This window comes from Danio aesculapii, chromosome 10 (assembly GCF_903798145.1).
Source record: "Danio aesculapii chromosome 10, fDanAes4.1, whole genome shotgun sequence".
Lineage (NCBI taxonomy): Eukaryota > Metazoa > Chordata > Actinopteri > Cypriniformes > Danionidae > Danio > Danio aesculapii.
The window spans coordinates 33,108,467-33,127,874 of record NC_079444.1 but is presented as its reverse complement, the minus strand read 5'-3'; the positions used below and the strand labels follow the sequence as shown (position 1 = coordinate 33,127,874).

Sequence of the window (19,408 nt, the reverse complement as noted above, 5' to 3'; positions counted from 1 at the left end):
TCCCTGAAGACTTTTATTTTGAAATGAACTATAAATTTGAGTTGTGTGAACGTATTTAGGTAAAACGAATTAGATTTATTACGATATGTATTGAGTAATAAATCGTTAACTTGACAAATATATAGGTATTTGCCCATTTCCTAATAAATAAAAACTCTTTAACAGCAGCCACCTGTGTCCTCTGGAAGTAGGTGGGATCTACTTGTCAAGCTGTGAAAAGTGGTCTTGAGTTCTCGCGAGACGAGATTTGCGCCGCCAGACTGCGAGACCGACACGATTCCAGTAAGAGTACCGATAAAATTCAGAAATGTCGGGTCGTTCGGTCCGCGCGGAGACCCGGAGCCGCGCTAAAGATGACATTAAGAAAGTCATGGCTGCCATCGAGAGAGTACGGAGATGGTGAGTACGACGAGCGCCGTCACGACACTTTGAAAGAGAAAAATGTTTTTCTAAAGAGAAACTTCAGTCGGAAAGGAGGAGGGCTTTCGTAAGAGGATACAGTTTGATTGACGCAAGATTCAGCCAATGGCTGGCCGCCTGTCTTTGTTTTATGAAAGGACAAGCGGCACAAAAGAGGCGGGACTAAAGGGGACTTTTAAACAGTTATTTGTTTTCTTTCTGCTGAAGAAGTTTAGAATCTGTCAGAAATATTTAATAGCATAATATTTATTTGTCAGTTTTATACAGTTTTACACAGTTTTATACAACCATTAACGAATTTACTATTTAACTGGCTAATCCAAGTACATCCAATCAGGATTCAGCCCTGTAAAACCCAAGCACTTTTGTGATTGAGATAAATGGGGATATTGGAAAGTGTTCAACTCATCAACAAATGGACTGTAATCTCTCATGTCCAGAAAAAACAGCTCTTAGAGGAAACTTTCTTCATTTGGGAACTTGAGAAGTGCTATTTTCTTGCATGGTTGCATTTTTAGGGCAAGACAATGCAGGTGAATGGAGTAAAAAACAATAGTTATCACCATATTTTCCTAGTTGTTTGATTACAATTTGTATTACAAGGTTTCTAAAAGTTTTGACATATGAAATATGTGCTTGTTTTAGGTCAAACATAATGTTCAAAACTCTATAATATTGTCACATGTTACAAATTGATCTTTTTTATGTCTCCACAATTAGGGCAATACTGTGAACAGGTAAAAAGAAGGGAAATAAAGAAATAAATGGTAGAATAAAATCTATAGTACACTCTCAGAAAAAAAGGTACACGGTGGTACAAATAATGTTCCTTATGGAACAGTTTTGTACCTTTGTAAAAGTTGTACCTTATATGGTACAAAAGACCTCTTGTGATACTCTTCTGTACCTTTTATGGTACAATTGAAATGAAGGTACACAATTCGTCACCTTAGAATTATAAGGTTCTATCTGCGTTCTGATTGATTTTGAGATATTGAGTTTCAAAGTTTTTGCATTCCATATAGCAAACAAAATGTGTGTAACAGTTCTCCTTTGTACATTAACATGACAGAGACCCTAAGGGTTCTCTAAATGTAAATTATCAAAGTTCTCTTACATTTGCAAATTGGAGTAAAAAAACATGGTAAATGCAGATAGAACCTTCTAATTCTGAAAAGTCATTTTCCACTTGGAATTAAAAGGTTCTATCTGGCAGATCATTCACTGAAGCATTACTTTTCAAGAAATACAATCAAAAAATATATAAGTTGGTGCTGTAACAATATGTTGATGCTAGAGAAAGTGGAATTTTTGATTTCTATAACATTTATTTCATGTTTTAGGATGAATTATTTTCTTGATAAAATTAAGCATACAAAAGGGTGTGCTAAATAACTTTATTCCAGTGCAGATGTTAATTTTATCTAATTAATATGTTAATATTTATATGCTTTATATAAATTATTGAATTATATTTATTGAATTATATGCCCCATGAATTAAATTAAGTATTTGCCCTTCAAGGCTTAATATTAAATTTAAAGACTTTAGAAGAAACAGACCAAATGAGTTTAATAAACACAAAGTGTTTCACTGACTATATGTAAACAAATAAATATATTTCACATTTAATACATACATTTTTTTTTATATTCATCTCTTTTTCAATTATGTAAAACGTAATATTTCATCTCAATGTTGGCGACGTGGTGGCGCAGTGGGTAGCACGATCGCCTCACAGCAAGAAGGTCACTGGTTCGAGCCTCTGCTGGGTCAGTTGGCATTTCTGTGTGGAGTTAACATGTTCTCTCCGTGTTGATGTGGGTTTCCTCCGGGTGCTCCAGTTTCCCCCACACATCCAAAGGCATGCAGTACAGGTGAATTGGGTAAGCTAAAATTGGCCATAGTGTATGTGTGTGATTGAGTGTGTATGGGTGTTTTCCAGTGATTGGTTGCGGCTGGAAGGGCATTCACTGCATAAACATATGCTGGATAAGTTGGTGGTTCATTCTGCTGTGGTGACCCCAGATTAATTAAGGGACCAAGCCAAAAAGAAAATGAATTAATGAATGAATCTCAATGTAAAGGAAATGCTTCTAAATCATCTTTCTTTTCAGTCTTTCTGGTGTTCCCCGCTGTTAATGGAGCAGTCCAGCGAAATGACAAAGAAAGCTGATCCTGATTGGTCCTCGTGCGTGCATTAAAAATGCTGATTGGCTCACAGAAAGAACCTTATAGAGCCAAGCTAGAGTTCAACTTTGTAGATAAACCATTTTTGTTTTTTTAAAGAAAAGTCTTAAAATGTACACAACTTATTTAAAAAAACTTCATATAATGTAAATAAGTTGTCATTTAATAAGAATATGTGAATTAACAAAATTTTGACAAAAATGTCAGAAAGAACCTTATAATTCTAAGGTGACGAACTGTTGTCATAAAAAAGGTACATAAGTGTTGGACAACTCCTTCTTTATAACAATATCTATGAAAATAAATATTACTGGAACGGCAAAGTGATTTTATGAATAATTTCCATGTTAATACATGAATCATCATTTAAAATGTTTAAAGAAACTCATAAACATTAAGTATTAAGTTCTATAATGCAAAACAACTGGTAAAACAAAACTATATGTAATGTAAACTTAACATTTAAGGCGTTTTTAATAAACATTTGGTAAGCATTTTCTGATAAATAGTTTCATTATTGATATCTGCAACTTTTGGTGTTTGCTTTCCACTACGCACGTCAGCTGGCAACAGTCCTGCATATGCAAAACGTTCATGCAGACATTTTAGTATTGTAAAAGTAATCAAACATTGTGCATATCTCATTACAATACTTTTGCATAATTCTATTTCGATATTAAAATGAAGTAAATTAAATTAACTTTGAAGTGAATACAAAGGTATGGTGTGAAAAAATGTTTTATATTGTACATGGGAGAATGTGTTTCTGTAGCATTTTTGTGAAAAGTGTTTTGAAATGTTTAGCAAAAAAATTATCTTGGATTTATATCAAAGTTTTTTTTTCTTTATTGTTAATGGAAAATGTGCACTTACACAAAAAAATAACTTTTTTAAAAACATTGTTTAAAAATCTATTTGATGTTTTATATTTACTGAAAATAACGCATTGTGGATAAAGCAAAATGCCTTTAAATAGTTCTTGAAGAACACATTTGACACTGTTAAGGTGTCTTGTCACTGTAGTGGTAACTTCATGGATCAGATTTTATACCTTTGATGAAGGTACAATAATGTATCTGCAGGTTTTAAAAACCAAAAATACATTTTGGTTTCCCATGGTACAAATCATGTCCTTAAAGGTACAAACTGCAATGGTACAAATTTGTATCTTTGTCTTAGGGTACAATTCTGTTCCATAAAAAGGTACTGCCCCAGTGACAAGGGTTTGTACCTTCTTTGGTACAACATTGTACCATTTTTTTTTCTGAATGTATGAGGCAAATCATGTGTGAACACATTCCTCTGTAAAATATAGGCCTACAGTATATATAGATTAAACTGCAAATTTGGGTGTATACAAGTTGAGATTTTGACTTCTTGGAAAAAAAAAAGACTTAAATACATGTATTGTAATAGAAATTCTGAGATGAATTGCTAAAGTGTGACAAAATAAGCACTGTATTTAGGATATTTTCTTTACATTATAAATAACATTTAAGTGCAAATATATTCATAAAGGTGTAAAAGCAAATATGTAAGTTGTTCAATTTATAAATGTTTATTTTTCTTTTGTTGTGAGATCATGTGATGCAGAGGTGTATAAAAGAGCAACATGCTGTGATCAGTATTGTCTGTGGAAGTGTGTTCGAAATGTCTCATGCTTTGTGATAGCTTTTTTAAGGTAATACATTAATATTTTTGGAGCTTTGCTGTGGCCCCCTTTATGAATATTTTTGCACCCATTTAGATTGATCTGCGTGCTTTTGTGCAGTTTTTTTCAAATAGCATTTTACGAAAAGCTTAAAACCACAAAACTAGCAGGTGTGTGAATAAAAAGTTTATGACTGCAGTCTGATGTATGTTGGAAACCTGAACTCCTATTGCTCCATTTCAGGGAGAAGAAATGGGTCACAGTTGGAGATACATCATTAAGAATATTTAAATGGGTCCCCGTGGTGGACACAAAGGAGGTATGACACATTTAAGATGCTTCTTTCTCTTGAGTTTAATTGCCATCTGGCTGAACGGGAATTTAATTCCATTACATTCCACAAAAATACAACATCTCCATCTCATACATATTGATCGAGATCTGTAATTTCCAAATCATTCACTGTATTTACGGTTTCCATCATCTGATCTTTTTTTAGAAGGAAAAGAGCAAAGTGTCTGTGGGTGGAGAAATGCAGCGGAAGAAGTCCTCTGATAATGCCTGTTCTGTGCTATTAGATTTTCAAGGTAAAGAGCTGCATGCAAGATTGAAGTTTTAAAAGGACATTTAATCCCAAACAATTACAGTTGAAGTCAGAATTATTAGCCCCCCTGTTTATTTTCCCCCAATTTCTGTTTAACAAAGAAGATTTTTTTCAACACATTTCTAAACCTAATAGTTTTAATAACTCATTTCTTTTATCTTTGCCATGATGGCAGTTTATAATATTTTACAAGACACTTGTATTCAGCTTAAAGTGACATTTAAAAGGCTTTACTTGTCAGGTGTGTGGACAGAACCCAGACGCAGATAAGCAATAAAAAGAAGATTTATTAATTAGGAACAAAAAACTGGACACAGAGCCCAGATAACAGCCAACAGGGCTGGAAAACAACAAACCCATGGAAGGGTAATTAGTTATTGAGTAAAACAAAATAAAACCAAACTGGGCAGAAAAACAGACAGGCATCAAACTACACATAAAATAAGAAACGAATCAGCACAGACAACAGCAAACTGGGAGAATAAATAGAGGAGCAAACAAAGCCCAAAACGAGGAGTTCAGGTGAAACAAATAACAAAATGAACAGGAAACAAGACGGGCGGAGTCTAACTAATAGACAAATGAGCACATAGGAAAAGACACAACACAAGCCATGTGCTAAACACAAAAAGCAGACAATTAACAGGAACCAATCCGAAAAGACATGAACAGGAATCTGACTAAAACAAAATGGCAAACAAACAGCAGACAAACAGACATGAAGCATGAACATCCGAATCCTGACAAAACTGTAACCACAGTAGACCAGTGCCAGAATCCGAATGCCATGCACGCACACAAATTAGACATAAGTACACAGCTCAAGATAACTTGACGCTGTGCACTCACAACACAGAAGAAGAGTACATGGTTCAAGCAAGCTCAAACCAATGCACTCACGAAAACAAACAAGAGTGTCAGAGTTCTGTCACAAACTAAGAATTAAATAAACATTAGACAGAACCCTGACATTACTAGGTTAATTAGGCAAGTTAGAGTAATTAGGCAAGTCATTGTATAGCAGTGGTTTGTTCTGTGGACAGTCGGGAAAAAAGGCTTAATGGGGCAAATAATATTGACCTTAAAATGGTTTTAAAAATTAAAAACTGCTTTTATTTCAGTCAAAACAAAACAAATAAGACTTTCTTTAGAAGAAAAAATATTATTGGAAATGCTGTGAAAAATTCCTTGCTTCATTAAAAACAGCTTGAGAGATGATTGAAAAAGAATAAATATTTCACAGGAGGGCAAATAATTCTGAAAAAAAATATTCTGCCCTTGTTTTCTTACCCTAAAATAATTTCAAAGCTGTAAAATTTTCTTTCGTTCATGTGAAATTAATATATTCTCCAGATGAAAACAGCAACCAGAGTTCTCTGTCAGACTCATATCAGCATAAAGCAGCCGCAGACAGCAGCAATAACTCCAGTCCACCGGCCAGTGAGCCGGTCAGTCCGGCACCTCAGAGTCTAGAGTACAGGACTGATGACCCACAGCCACCCACCCTCGGCCAGGAGATCATGGAAGGTGAGACTCATACAAAACCATGCATTCATTTATTATTATATTATATTATATTATATTATATTATATTATATTATGTTATGTTATGTTATGTTATTATATTATATTATATTATATTATATTATGTTATGTTATATTATATTATATTATATTATATTATATTATATTATGTTATGTTATGTTATGTTATATTATGTTATATTATATTATATTATATTATATTATATTATATTATATTTTAATATTCAGCTTAGTCCATTTATTAATCAGGGGTCGCCACAGCGGAATAAATCGCCAACTTATGCAGCATTTGTTTTACATAGCGGATGCCCTTCCAGCTACAACCCATACACATTCATTCACACACACACACTACGGACAATTTAGCTTATCCAATTCACCTGTACCACATGTCTTTGGACTTGTGGGGGAAACCGGAGCACCTAGAGGAAACCCAGGCGAACGCGGGAAGAACATGTAAACTCCATACAGAAATGCCAACTGACCCAGCCGAAGCTCGAACTAGCAACCTTCTTGCTGTGAGGCGAGAGCGCTACCCACTGCGTCACACTGTCGCATATTATATTATATTATATTATGTAATGTTATATTATATTATGTAATATTATATTATATTATATTATATTATATTATATTATATTATATTATATTATATTATATTATATTATATTATATTATATTATATTATATTATATTGTTCTGTATTGTATTGTATTGTATTATATATTTTTTAATACTATTTGTATATATTATATTTTATAATAATATAATTATAATATTATAGCATATTATTGTAATATTATTTGTGTATTATATTATTTATTATTTTAGATTTTTGTTTTTTATATTATTTTATATTATCATATTATTTGTATATTATATTGTATTATATTATTTTGTTATATTATTTTATAGCATATTATTGTAATATTATTCGTATATATTATATTATATTATATTACATTATATTATGTTATATTATATTATATTATATTTATAACACATTATATTATTATTATTATTATTATTATTATTATATTATATTTATTATATTACTGTTATATTATATTTTATTATATTATATTATTTTTTAATTTTATTATATTATTGTAATATTATTTTAAAATTACATTACATTTTATTCTATTCTATCCTATTCTATTCTAATGTTATTATATTTATTATATTATTATTTCTATATTATAATGTATTATTTTTATATTACATTACATAATATTATATTTATTTTTATATTCTATTATATTGCTTTGAGATTAAATTAGACATTTTCAAAAGTCATTTTTGCTAACAAGCATTTATAATTTTATACATTTTTTTAATAATTTATATAATTATTATTTTTTATAATTTATACATTTTTTTAATTTAGGAAACATTATGAAATATAATTCCATTTTTAAAAATCAGGTTTTGTTTATTTTTTAAACTCTTTATTTTAATATATTTCTTTTGTTTTCCAGTGTAATATGATCCTTCAGAAATCATTCTGATACAGTGATTTGCTTCTCAATAAATGTAATAATTTAAAATGCTCCATTCTTATGTACTCTGAAATGTGATTTATTCTTTTAATGCACAGCCTAATTTCCAGCATCACATGATCCTTCAGAAATCATTCCAATATGATGATTTGGTGCTAAAAACAGTTGTATAATCTAGAGGGATCATCCACAAATTGGCCTTGCTAAATAAAAAAGTCCTATTAAATCCTCTTAAATCTTTCTAACCCTAAAACATTTGAGTGGTAGGTTTATTTTTTACAAGCTTGTTTAAATATTTAGACACATTAACCTGAGGTTATACAGTCAGTTGTTTGTCCTCCTTGTGTCACTGTGAGTCGATCTGATCTGAACAAATGCATTATACTGTTATCTCGTAAATGCATATTTCACAGAAGTCTGCTGAGATCTTTTAGTCAGTCAACCCACTTTTAAAAATGTTAACTTTTTTTTTTTTTTTTTTTTCTTCTTTTACCTTTAAGAGCCGCTGCTGCAGTCAAGTGAGATTGCAGATGAGCCGCCAACACTGATCAAAGAAGATCTTCTACCCCTCACTGCTCAGGTACAAAATACAATTAATCTAGTCAGAGCTTTTGACATAATAATGCATGAAAAGTTTCTCTGTATTACCTTTTAAATTATGGGTGTGCAATATTTATCATCTATGATAATATCATACTTGTTGTTTTACAGTGTGCAAGTTGACAGTATCTAGTACATGCTTTTGCAACAAAACAAACAAAAATGTGTCTTGAGAGTTTAAGCGCATTCACTGTGTGATGAAGCTTATCAGGTTACAGTTGGAATGACCTACAATCTGAGCTACAAAAGCCCACCCAAATTTATTTTTTGTATATTTATTGGTAACACTTTTAAGCAATAATCGTCGCTACATTCTCTTGTCGGATTGTGATCATAATTAGTGCCTGACAGAATCTGCGGACATTTTTTACTATTTTTGCGGAGAATTTTGTTAAAAATTTGCGGATTTATGCGGAATGATTTTAGGAATATCATAGCTAAAAACTTAATAATAAAAAAAATAATAATACATTTTTAACTTGTATTTAATATTTACAATGCAAATCCAAATATTTGGTACACAAAGTAAGTCTCTCATATAATATATGTACTAAAAGATAGAAAATATTATTTTACAAACTGTATAGTACATAAACCATATGAACACTTTAATATTACTGTTATTATATCACAACGATAGTAGTGAAATTAATTTGAAAACTGAATAAATGTACATTTACACACATTTACATAAATAAATACATAGACTAAATAAATCTGCTAAAAATCATCGGATTTCTGCGTGCGCAGATTCTGTGTGCACCTAATCATAACCACACTTTTTGATGCAACAAAATTATTTCCTACAATTCTGTCAATTTCAACAAAGTACCTACTATAATAATTTACCACAAAGTGTCTATTTAGAAATGTGTGGTTACACGAAGCTATTACAGATTTATGAATTGTTATGAGATTAGAATTTTAAATAAAACATTTTGAATAATGTAGTATGAAAATATATATATATTTTTTTTTTATTAATTTATTATCATGCATCATTAAAACAATTAGGAATCTGTTAAAATGTATTAAAAACCATCTAAAAACATATTAAAAACTTTAGCCTGTAGGTAATTAACAAACTGACCAGCTCAATTCCTCAGTCAGTTTGTTTCAGTTGTAATTTTTTTCTTTGTCGTACTTATGTATGCTTTTAATTTGTTGATATGATTTTATTCAGATGCACTCTCCTACAGAATCAGCTCAATCAATCTAATATGATAAATTTTTTCTAGATGGAGATATTCAAGTTAATTTATTTATTCATTCATTCATTCACCTTCGGCATAGTCCCTTATTTATCAGGGGTCGCCACAGTGGAATGAACCACCAACTATTCCAGCATATGTTTTTTACAGCGAATGCCATTCCAGCTGCAACCCATCACTGGGAAACACCCATACCCTCTCGCATTCACATACACTCATACACTACGGCCATTTTAGTCAATCCAATTCACCTAAAGTGCATGTTTTTGGACTGTGGGGGTAACCGGAGCAACTGGAGGAAACTCACGCCAACACGAGGAGAACATGCAAACTCCACACAGAAATGCCAACTGGCCCAGCCCGGACTCGAACCAGTGACCTTGCTGTGAGACGACGATGCTAACCACTGTGCCACCCCAATATTCAAGTTATCTGAAATTGAATTCATATCACAGAATAACAAAATATTGCAATGCTAGATTTTTCCAATATTGTGCAGGCCTAATCTCCATTGTCCTGTCCAATAAAAGGTGAAGACTCCCTAATAAATTAATTCTAAATTTTTTTTTGTATTTGTTGGAAAATAAATGAACTAATGAAAGTGTTACCGAGGAACATTAATAACCCAGCACCAGCTAGTTGTAATATTTATTTTCCTCTGTGTGTACAGGAGGACGAGGACAGCTGTGGAGCTCCACCACTGAAAAGAATCTGCACCGAGCAGGTCTCGGTCATCCAGATGGTCCCTCTGAGCTAACACACACACTCACAAAGACACACACATACTGTACACTGGGCATTGATAATCAGCCAGACTGATAACTGACCTTCCTAGAACTGCTGCGAAAGACACAATATGGACCAGACGTCTAGAAAGCACTATATTTATTATTACTGTTGTCACATGGGATGGCTTTTTAACCTTTTAGAGTTTTTAAACCTATGCCTTCCCTAACTCCTATTCCCAGAATACGCTTCCATTCAGGTCATGCTGGAATTATCATTAATTTCAGAGGATCTCATAGTTGAATTTCCTAATTCCGATAATTCCGAAGCAATAAATCAAGGTTTATAGACCGAAACCGAAAGAAGCCAGACTATTAACTGAACATTCCTGTTTACAGGAGAGCGGATGGCTGAAAAACAGGAAGTGCTTCTTGCTGAAATTGCTGTTACGGTTATAATGCTGATAGTTTTATTTTATATACAGTGGAATGTGATGCTTGTTTTAAAAGAAAGCCATAAAACGACGTAATGTGGACGGAATGGTTAGCCTTTAATGATGTCCTCTGAAATAAAGACAAGTAGTGAGTTATATTAAAAGGGTACTTGAAATATAATGCAATGCTTCATGCACAAAGAATCTCATTAGACCACACCATTCCCTTTTAATAAACACGTCTTCAATCGTAGTCTATACGTTTACACACAGATTGAAATGAATGTTAAAGCTTTGATTCATAAGATGTGAATAATGTAGTCTGTAGATTCTGCTCTCAGGGTCTCTGGTGCCTCCAGCTGTTCAAGAATCTTTCATTAGTTTTAATTAATTGAACATTATTTTTTTCTGTCTGAAGGACACCCCTAAAAGCACCCATCTTTTATGCCACCTATTTTTTTTTTTTGTGTTTAGACCAATTTTGCCAATGTAATGCACACATCGATAGAAGTTGTTGTTTAGTGTGTTGTTGCTTTCATCAGATTTTGTAGTGAGGGTGTTTGTGTATTTGGTTTCTGCCCTTTATCTTTGCACACTGGTCTAGTGGGGACATTGTGGTTGAAGAAGCAGCAATATTGTTATTTGAAGCAAGTATCATTAAATATTAGGAATTTATTTCATTAGTTGTTTTCATGATTTATTTTTTGGCGTATGATTTAAATATTGATGTAAACTACTGTTTACTGCTCCACAATTGTTTTCAACACTAATCCTGTATACTTTGAAATCTGAACGATCATGTGACACTTATTACAGAAGTAATTGCTGCTGATAATGTAGCTTTGATATTCACAGGAACATATTATACTTTAAAATACACTCACTGGCCACTTTAATAGGTACACCTTACTAGTACTCGGTTGGACCCTCTTATGCCTTCGGAACTGCCTTAATCCATCATGACATAGATTCAACAAGGTACTGGAAATATTCCTCAGAGATTTTGGTCCATTTTGACATGATCGCATCACGCAGTTGCTGCAGATTTGTCGGCTGCACATCCATGATGCGAATCTCCCGTTCCACCTCATCCCAAAGGTGCTCTATTGGATTGAGTTCTGGTGACTGTGGAGGCCATTTGAGTACAGTGAACTCATTGTCATGTTCAAGAAACCAGTCTGAGATGATTTGCTTTTTATCTATCTATCTATCTATCTATCTATCTATCTATCTATCTATCTATCTATCTATCTATCTATCTATCTATCTATCTATCTATCTATCTATCTATCTATCTATCTATCTATCTATCTATCTATCTATCTATCTATCTAAATAGAAAATGGTTATATATTACTAATAATAATTCATCCTAGATTTTATAAAAAAAATTGTATATGGGATATTTAAAAAATCTCAATCTTTTGATTTATACGCACGTAAAATAAGAATGAAAAATTTTGTACATTAATATCTGGAGTGCAAGGTTAGGTATGTTATTAATTTAAATTCTATTTAAATTACTTTTTAAAATACTTTATCTAAAAAAATAAGTGAATTATTCAATCAGTAACTTAATTACTTGACTTAAAATCTCTATAAATTTAAAATAAGTGCACAATAGAAATTTAATCATAATTCTTTTAAATTTGTCCTTTTAGCTTTATTTAATTAATTGTTATACATAATAAATGTATCAAAATATAAAACATTTCAGTAGCACAATATTTTTATAAATACCATATATTGACCATATACCATATGATATAATAATATAATATATATATAATATAATAATTCTTACTTAATGCATTTATTTAATCAGACTAATCTAACCTTCTTTAGTTGGGAAATCGAGTTACTGTGCATGTGTTATGTGAGTAAGAAGAATTTTTTTCTTTAGCGGGGTCAATTATCTTTAGTTGAAAAATCGAATTATTATACAAAATATGAGTGACACGGTGGCTCAGTTGTTAGCTCTGTTGCCTCACAGCAAGAAGGTCGCTGGTTTGAGTCCCGACTGGGTCAGTTGGCATTTCTGTGTGGAGTTTGCATGTTCTCCCTGTGTTGGCGTGGGTTTCCTTCGGGTGCTCCGGTTTCCCTCATAGTCCAAAGACATGCGCCATAGGTGAATTGGGTAAACGAAATTGGCCATAGTGGATGTGTGTGAATGAGTGTGTATGGATGTTTCCCAGGACTGGGTTGCGGCTAGAGGGCATCCACTGTGTAAAACATATGCTGGATAAGTTGGCGGTTGATTCCACTGTGGTGACCCCTGATGAATATAGGCACCAAGCCAAAGGAAAATGAATGAATTAATAAACAACATATATTTATGCAACAATAAAATTGATTTACTGTATACAGAACTGTTGAATTTATGCACAGTATTTAAGGCAAATAACTATAATTAAATTACCTAAAAATTCCTTGCTTTACTTTTCCAGCAGAAAATGACAGTAACTTGTAACTTTGCAACTAATTAAACCCAACACTGGTGGTGTGTTATCCAATGTTTGACCGGTAGGTGGCGCTGGAAGCCATAATTTCATTTCAAATCGGAGCCAGAATTATTTTTTTATCCATCTTTAAGTTGTTATCATTACATTTACTTTACATTCCTTCACTGTTATGCAAAATACATGTGAGTCATCTTAACAATACTGCATTTCTCTTCTCTCTAGTTGTGTTTTAGATCCCCCTGTTGTTTTGGCATGCGTTACACCGTACCTTTAATACCTTGAATATCACAAACGCTCGCAGGATTTTGGGCCAACTATGATGTAGTAGATACTAGATAGTCATCCAATTAGGTTATGAGACACAAGCAGAGTTGTACCTTAAGAAGAGCGGGTTGTGTGTTTTACTCTAGTCTCTCTCCTGGCCCGTCAGAAACTCCCTCAACTCCTCCGAGCGAGATAAACATCAGTTACAGCACATCTTAAAAAGAGCTGTTTGACGTCGGACCATGCGGGAGGGATTTTTAAAGCTCCTTTGTGTTTTCATGTTGTCGCTTTGTCCTTTTAAAGCAACGGCTGTTTATCAGGTTCCAGTGAGGCTGCAGCGCACAGTGTCCGAGCACAACACTGGAGCAAACACTGCGCTCAACAGGTAAACACTGCTCCGTAACATTACTAGAGTTTACTAGTCTGCTCGAGTGACTTTGGGTTATCAAACTGACAGATTTATAGCCTTAGTATATAGGATTGACGGATTAGGAAGGCAGTTATATTACTACCTAATCTAGCGTGTATTATTTCATGTTTTTGGATGTATGTACTCTGTGTGTAGCCTATTAAATGTATTCAAATTATTAACCTACATTTGTATATTAACATTTATAGATTACATATCTATCTATCTATCTATCTATCTATCTATCTATCTATCTATCTATCTATCTATCTATCTATCTATCTATCTATCTATCTATCTATTATATAGTGTATTTCTGTCTACCTAGCAATTTATTGTAAATACTATAGTATTTTTAAACATTTTTTGACATTTTTAAACATTAAACATTAGTTGAACTATGGTATACTGTAAGTGTATTATAAACGCTTTGTTAATGAATGTTGTAGTGTGCTATTGAGAACTGATAAACTGTAACAAATACTGTAGTTTCTCTACAGTCATTTGGTGTATAATATAGTATAGTATACTGTGTATAGTGTTGGGTAAAAAAGGTAATTAGTACAATTTTAGTCTATCTTACTCATTAAAAAAGAAATCACAACAATAACATCATAAACTTCACTCTAATTTCATAAAAAAGTATCTATGTAACGCTATGCATGTATGTGTGTGTGTGTGTGTGTGTGTATATATATATATATATATATATATATATATATATATATATATGGTGGAAAGAGTATTGAAAAATCATACTTAAGTAAAAGTTACTTGCCTAAAATGTAGAAAAAGTAGAGTAAAAGTATCTGTTGTGAATATTACTCAAAGTATGAGAAAAAGTAGCCTTTTAAATGTACTCAAGAGTAGTGAGTATTACGCAGTGGCGTAGCAAATAGGCCCGCATGTCACCACCACCAACAGACCCCCCTGGTCTTCATTTCGTGCGATCATAACTCACCTCAGCCTTAACACCACCTCCAAATAAGTCACTCACCTTCACGTGATCATAAGCACCCACGACCCTCTTCACCTAGTGCGATTGTAAGCGCATCGCTTTAATTCTTGCGGGTAGGCCTACGCATTTTACGCTATGTGTGTAAACGTAACATTCTGTAGTGCATTTAGTTATTGCCCAGTAGGCACACAATGTCATAAGACGTTAATATTATGTTAGAGTTAGGTTGAGATGTCAGGTGATCAAAATTCAATGTCTAAGCAGCATCTAAAGACCAACATTATTTTGATGTCCAAAAACGACATTAAATGACGTTGATATTCGGTTGATTTTAGGTTGTGTTCGAAAGTGACCGAAATCCAAAGTCGAGCCAATATTTTAAGAGTACATCATATTGATGTCAAATGCCGACGGTTATTCGTCAGGTATGGCAACTACAATCCAACATCTGATAGATGTCATAGTGGTAACGTTCATGCAATGTCAAGCTGTAATGTTATTAGACGTTGATAATTGGTTTACTCCAGGTTGGACGTTGGACATTGACTTCGGCCGGACGTTGGGTTCGGATGTAAACCCGATTTTCATTTCCAAACAAAATGTCCCCATGGTGTTGGGGTACAATGTCAATCTGGTGTCATGTTGACGTCTTGTGCCTGCTGGGTGTTTAAGGCCATTTCGGTCATCATACAGTAAACAGTCATCATTTTTTCATCAGTGACATGCGTCTAAACAGTCTCTGGGTCGTTGCATGTAAAGATTTTGGACATCTTCTTGGACTTTCTGTAATGCTTCCAAACAGTTTGCTGCTATTATATATTTTGCCCGTGTCTTGAGGTTGTTCATTACGAGGCGATTTACCTTCTATGTGCGATTTGGTTGAACAGGAGAGTCACAGGACTTATTTTTCTAATCCCCATAGACGAAAAAATAAAGTAGTGGAGTAAAAGTACCGATACAGCACTAAAATGTACTCAAGGGAAAGTAAAAGTACACATTTATAAAACTACTTAGTAAATTACAATCCCTGAGATAAACTACGCAATTACAGTAATTTGAGTATTTGTAATTTGTTACTTTATACCACTGTATATAGTGTTGTACAAAACTTCATAATTTCTTAATATTACTTTAGTTGTTTTACCACAGCAACTAATTAATAACCACAAACGATTAATCCAAGAACTTTACTAAAGTATGGTTGAGAAACATTAGTATTTACTATAAGTTACTTTCATCATGTAGGCCCAGTTGAATTCCCAGAAAATCCATAAATTGAACCAAAGCCAAAAGTATTGAAACACTTTAATGCAAGACAGACATTCAATAGATTAAATTGAACTTCTTTTCACTAAAAAGATAGCAAATTATTTTGTGGTTTGACGTGCAGTAAAGGTTGTGCTAGGTCTAGACATGTGGAGCTTCATGTAGGTCTGTGGTATAGTCATGATTGTGTCCTGTGAAAAAAAAAATGACACAACTTTGACATGGATAATGAAAAGGTTACAATTCCGGAATTTTTCAAATCATCTGACAGGAACTTTCCCAGGTGTAGAAACAAAGCATACAACCACAATCTTTTTTTTCTTGTCTTCAGGAATGTCTGTCAGAATCTTCTGGGTGTTATATGAATGTCAGGAGAGAATAAATCATTCAGCCTCCTGTGGTACAGGAAAAAAGATACGCTTATGCCACTGAGAGGGTCTCTCGGGGACCGCACTGTATTTCATCTGGCTTTTGAAGTTTCATGAAGAAACATTATGGCACTTAAACCATTGAAAACAATGCTATTGATCTAAGTTTGTGAAAATAAAACCAGTTGATCACATACTCTCTGCTTAAAGCTCTTCACTTCACAATTTCATTGGTTAATTCATTGGTGAATTTCCTTTTTCTGTTGGATTATTATCTTTACTGAATTCATATTGGTCTGGTCTTTGTCATCATATCGTTCATTCATCAGGAACTGGTGCCAGTTCACAGTACAGAAGACCGTTTCATGCCAGACACAAAATGGAACAGAGACTGTTGTGCAGCGACTGTTTCAGAGCTGCCGATGGCCTGGACCATGTACAAACCTCATCAGGTACAGAAAAAAGAAATGATCTCATAGTATGCACTGGTTTATATTCAGCTATTTGCTCTCATTTTAACTTTGATGACATCCAACAAACCGCTTTGCCTCTTTGTATTCTCCCAGCTACAGAACTCTTGTGAGACCTGTGTACAGAGTGACCTACAGGAAAATCACTTCTCTGGAATGGCGATGCTGTCCTGGATTTCATGGGGAAGACTGCAGAGAGGGTGAGGGAGCTCATTTCTTGCCGATCTCATATTCACTGGAGTGTTACTGGAGCGTTTGAATAAATGAGGAATTGTCAGTGGTGGTGAGACAATTACACTTTTATTGGTGGCTAAGACAAGAATAACATGCCAAGATTGCCATAGAGATTTTCAACTTGACCTCTTTTTACTTCTGTAAGCAATCATATTGAAACCCCCTAATGTTTTAACTATGAACTCACCTACATTGTCCTCCTAATACCTAGTAACTACCCTGAAGACCAAAGTGGATACCTAGCAATGCCCTAACTGAGAAAACATTAGCATATGTATGTTGTTGACAACCACCTAGCTATGATCTAATCAACCAGTTAGAAAAGGGGCACCAAACTTGTTCCTGGAGGGCCGGTGACCTGCAGTCTTTAGCTCCAATCCTAATCAAACACACCTAAACAAGCTAATCAAGGTCTTACATGATATACTTGAAACCTCCAGACAGGTGTGTTGAGGAAAGTTGGAGCTAAACTCTGCAGGCACTTGGTAACCTCTGAGTTAGAAGATTGTATTAATGCCACTTAGAAATGGACTATTCAACTATAAGATCCTAGCAATGCCCTAACAGCTATCCCAAAGACCCTGCCAAGCACCTAAGAATTAACTTATCAATCACCTAAATCAGGGGTACCCAAATGGGGGATGGTGGGGATGGCCCTACTTTGGGCATCTCTGACCTAGATGATCTTTATGACGCCCTAGCAAATACCCAAAAGACCATAAAAAAGATCACCTATTAAATCAAGCAACCACTTGGAAAACACTTTAACAGCCACCTACCGAGAAACTATGTAACCACCTACAAGATTTAACCGTGCCCAAGCAACCTTGCTGAAGACCATAGAAAAAACATAGTAATGCCCTAACAACCACCATGAAGACCGTAGAAAACACCTAGAAATGAACAGTGCAACTACCTAGAAGATTCTTGCAGTTCCCTTTGCAGCCACCCAGAAGACCATATCAACCACTGAGCAATGGACCAAACAACCACACAAGAGACCATAGAAATGCTCTAGCAACCACCCAGATGACCCTAGCAATGTCTTGGCAACCACCTAGGACACCCAAGCAATACCTTAGCAACTACCCAGATGACCCTAGCAGCCATTTCAGGAGTTCACACTTAGCTGATAATTGATAATAAAGCGTGTTTGGCATGCTGTCCTGGTAGAGCCCTGAGCTCAGAATATTCTCGAGGCTGGGTCTCGAGAACTCCCCTGCTTGTGAGGGTGTATTAATTAGCTAGGATAATTAATTGAACCGATGAGGGGTCAAATCAGTGGCGTTCTTGCTGTGGGGCAACAGTCCTAACCAATAGGCCGTCATGCCAATCTATCAGGAGAAGGGGAGGAGTAGGGGTGGAAGGGGGATTCTCAAGATGAAGTTGACTGGAGTGGAAAACTCTGGTTATTTATAGTGAGTCAGTATTCATCTGATTGGCACAATAGGCAAAGCTAATGCGTGACCAGCCGTGCTCAATCCTAAGCACGTGATCCTCTCCGAATTAGTTTATAAATAAACCACACCTAACAAGAAATAAAGCAACCACATACGAGATCGTAGCAGTGCCCAATCAACCTTCCAAAAGACCATAGAAATAGCATATTCGTAGCACAGACCAGTGTTGGAATTGATCAGTTTGCAACAGACTGGTAATCAAGTATTTACAATTGAAAAGAATTAGATTGACATGCTATTACATCTTTATTACAAATGCTTGCAACAACAAACTAAAGCAAACGAATACAGCTGCCCATAATATTGATGTGAGCACTGAGCTTGCTTAATTTCAACAATATTAAAATGTTTGAGAGATGTTTCCCACTCATACTGTATTAGCTAAATCTTAGTGTGAAGCATAGAATCTCAAGCCGAATTGCTGCACGTGCCCACCCCAGCCTGTCATTACATTCTTTATTTTTATATTTTGTTTAGCAATGCGAACAGATGCTGAATGGTGGCGCTTGTGTGACAGCAAAGTTTAGTAAGATACGGAACAGCATGATTCACATTTGGTGTGCGACATGCACAAAAATGGATACTGGTTTGCATATAGACTAAAGCCCAATCCCAATTCTACCCCTCAGCCCAGG

At 34.1% G+C, this 19,408-nt stretch overlaps 2 protein-coding genes across 2 annotated transcripts in view; both read left to right on the top strand.

Annotated features, from left to right (window-relative positions):
• Nucleotides 1–258: 258 nt before the first annotated feature.
• On the top strand, nt 259–11,557 carry bcl7ba (BAF chromatin remodeling complex subunit BCL7B a). The gene is made up of 6 exons (XM_056466732.1): nt 259–399; nt 4,505–4,580; nt 4,761–4,848; nt 6,219–6,392; nt 8,413–8,492; nt 10,394–11,557. Exons 1-6 carry the CDS (start codon nt 308–310, stop codon nt 10,478–10,480), a joined length of 597 nt encoding a protein of 198 aa, XP_056322707.1. The 5' UTR covers nt 259–307; the 3' UTR covers nt 10,481–11,557.
• Nucleotides 11,558–12,745: 1,188 nt separating this feature from the next.
• LOC130236826 (collagen alpha-1(XXVI) chain) overlaps nt 12,746–19,408 on the top strand; it is a 42,813-nt gene continuing 36,150 nt past the window's right edge. Inside the window, exons 1-3 of the mRNA XM_056467595.1 lie at nt 12,746–13,993; nt 16,939–17,061; nt 17,176–17,279. Of these exons, the coding sequence (XP_056323570.1) occupies nt 13,851–13,993; nt 16,939–17,061; nt 17,176–17,279 (370 nt within the window). The 5' untranslated portion in view covers nt 12,746–13,850. The remainder of the gene's footprint in view (nt 13,994–16,938; nt 17,062–17,175; nt 17,280–19,408) is intronic.

What these genes read in the sequence shown, in the direction of transcription:
- bcl7ba (XM_056466732.1), top strand. Translation starts at nt 308, where the DNA reads ATGTCGGGTCGTTCGGTCCGCGCGGAGACCCGGAGCCGCGCTAAAGAT. An exon ending in ATCGAGAGAGTACGGAGATG is followed by an intron (nt 400 to 4,504) that starts GTGAGTACGACG and finishes GCTCCATTTCAG; the next exon opens with GGAGAAGAAATGGGTCACAG. An exon ending in CCGTGGTGGACACAAAGGAG is followed by an intron (nt 4,581 to 4,760) that starts GTATGACACATT and finishes ATCTTTTTTTAG; the next exon opens with AAGGAAAAGAGCAAAGTGTC.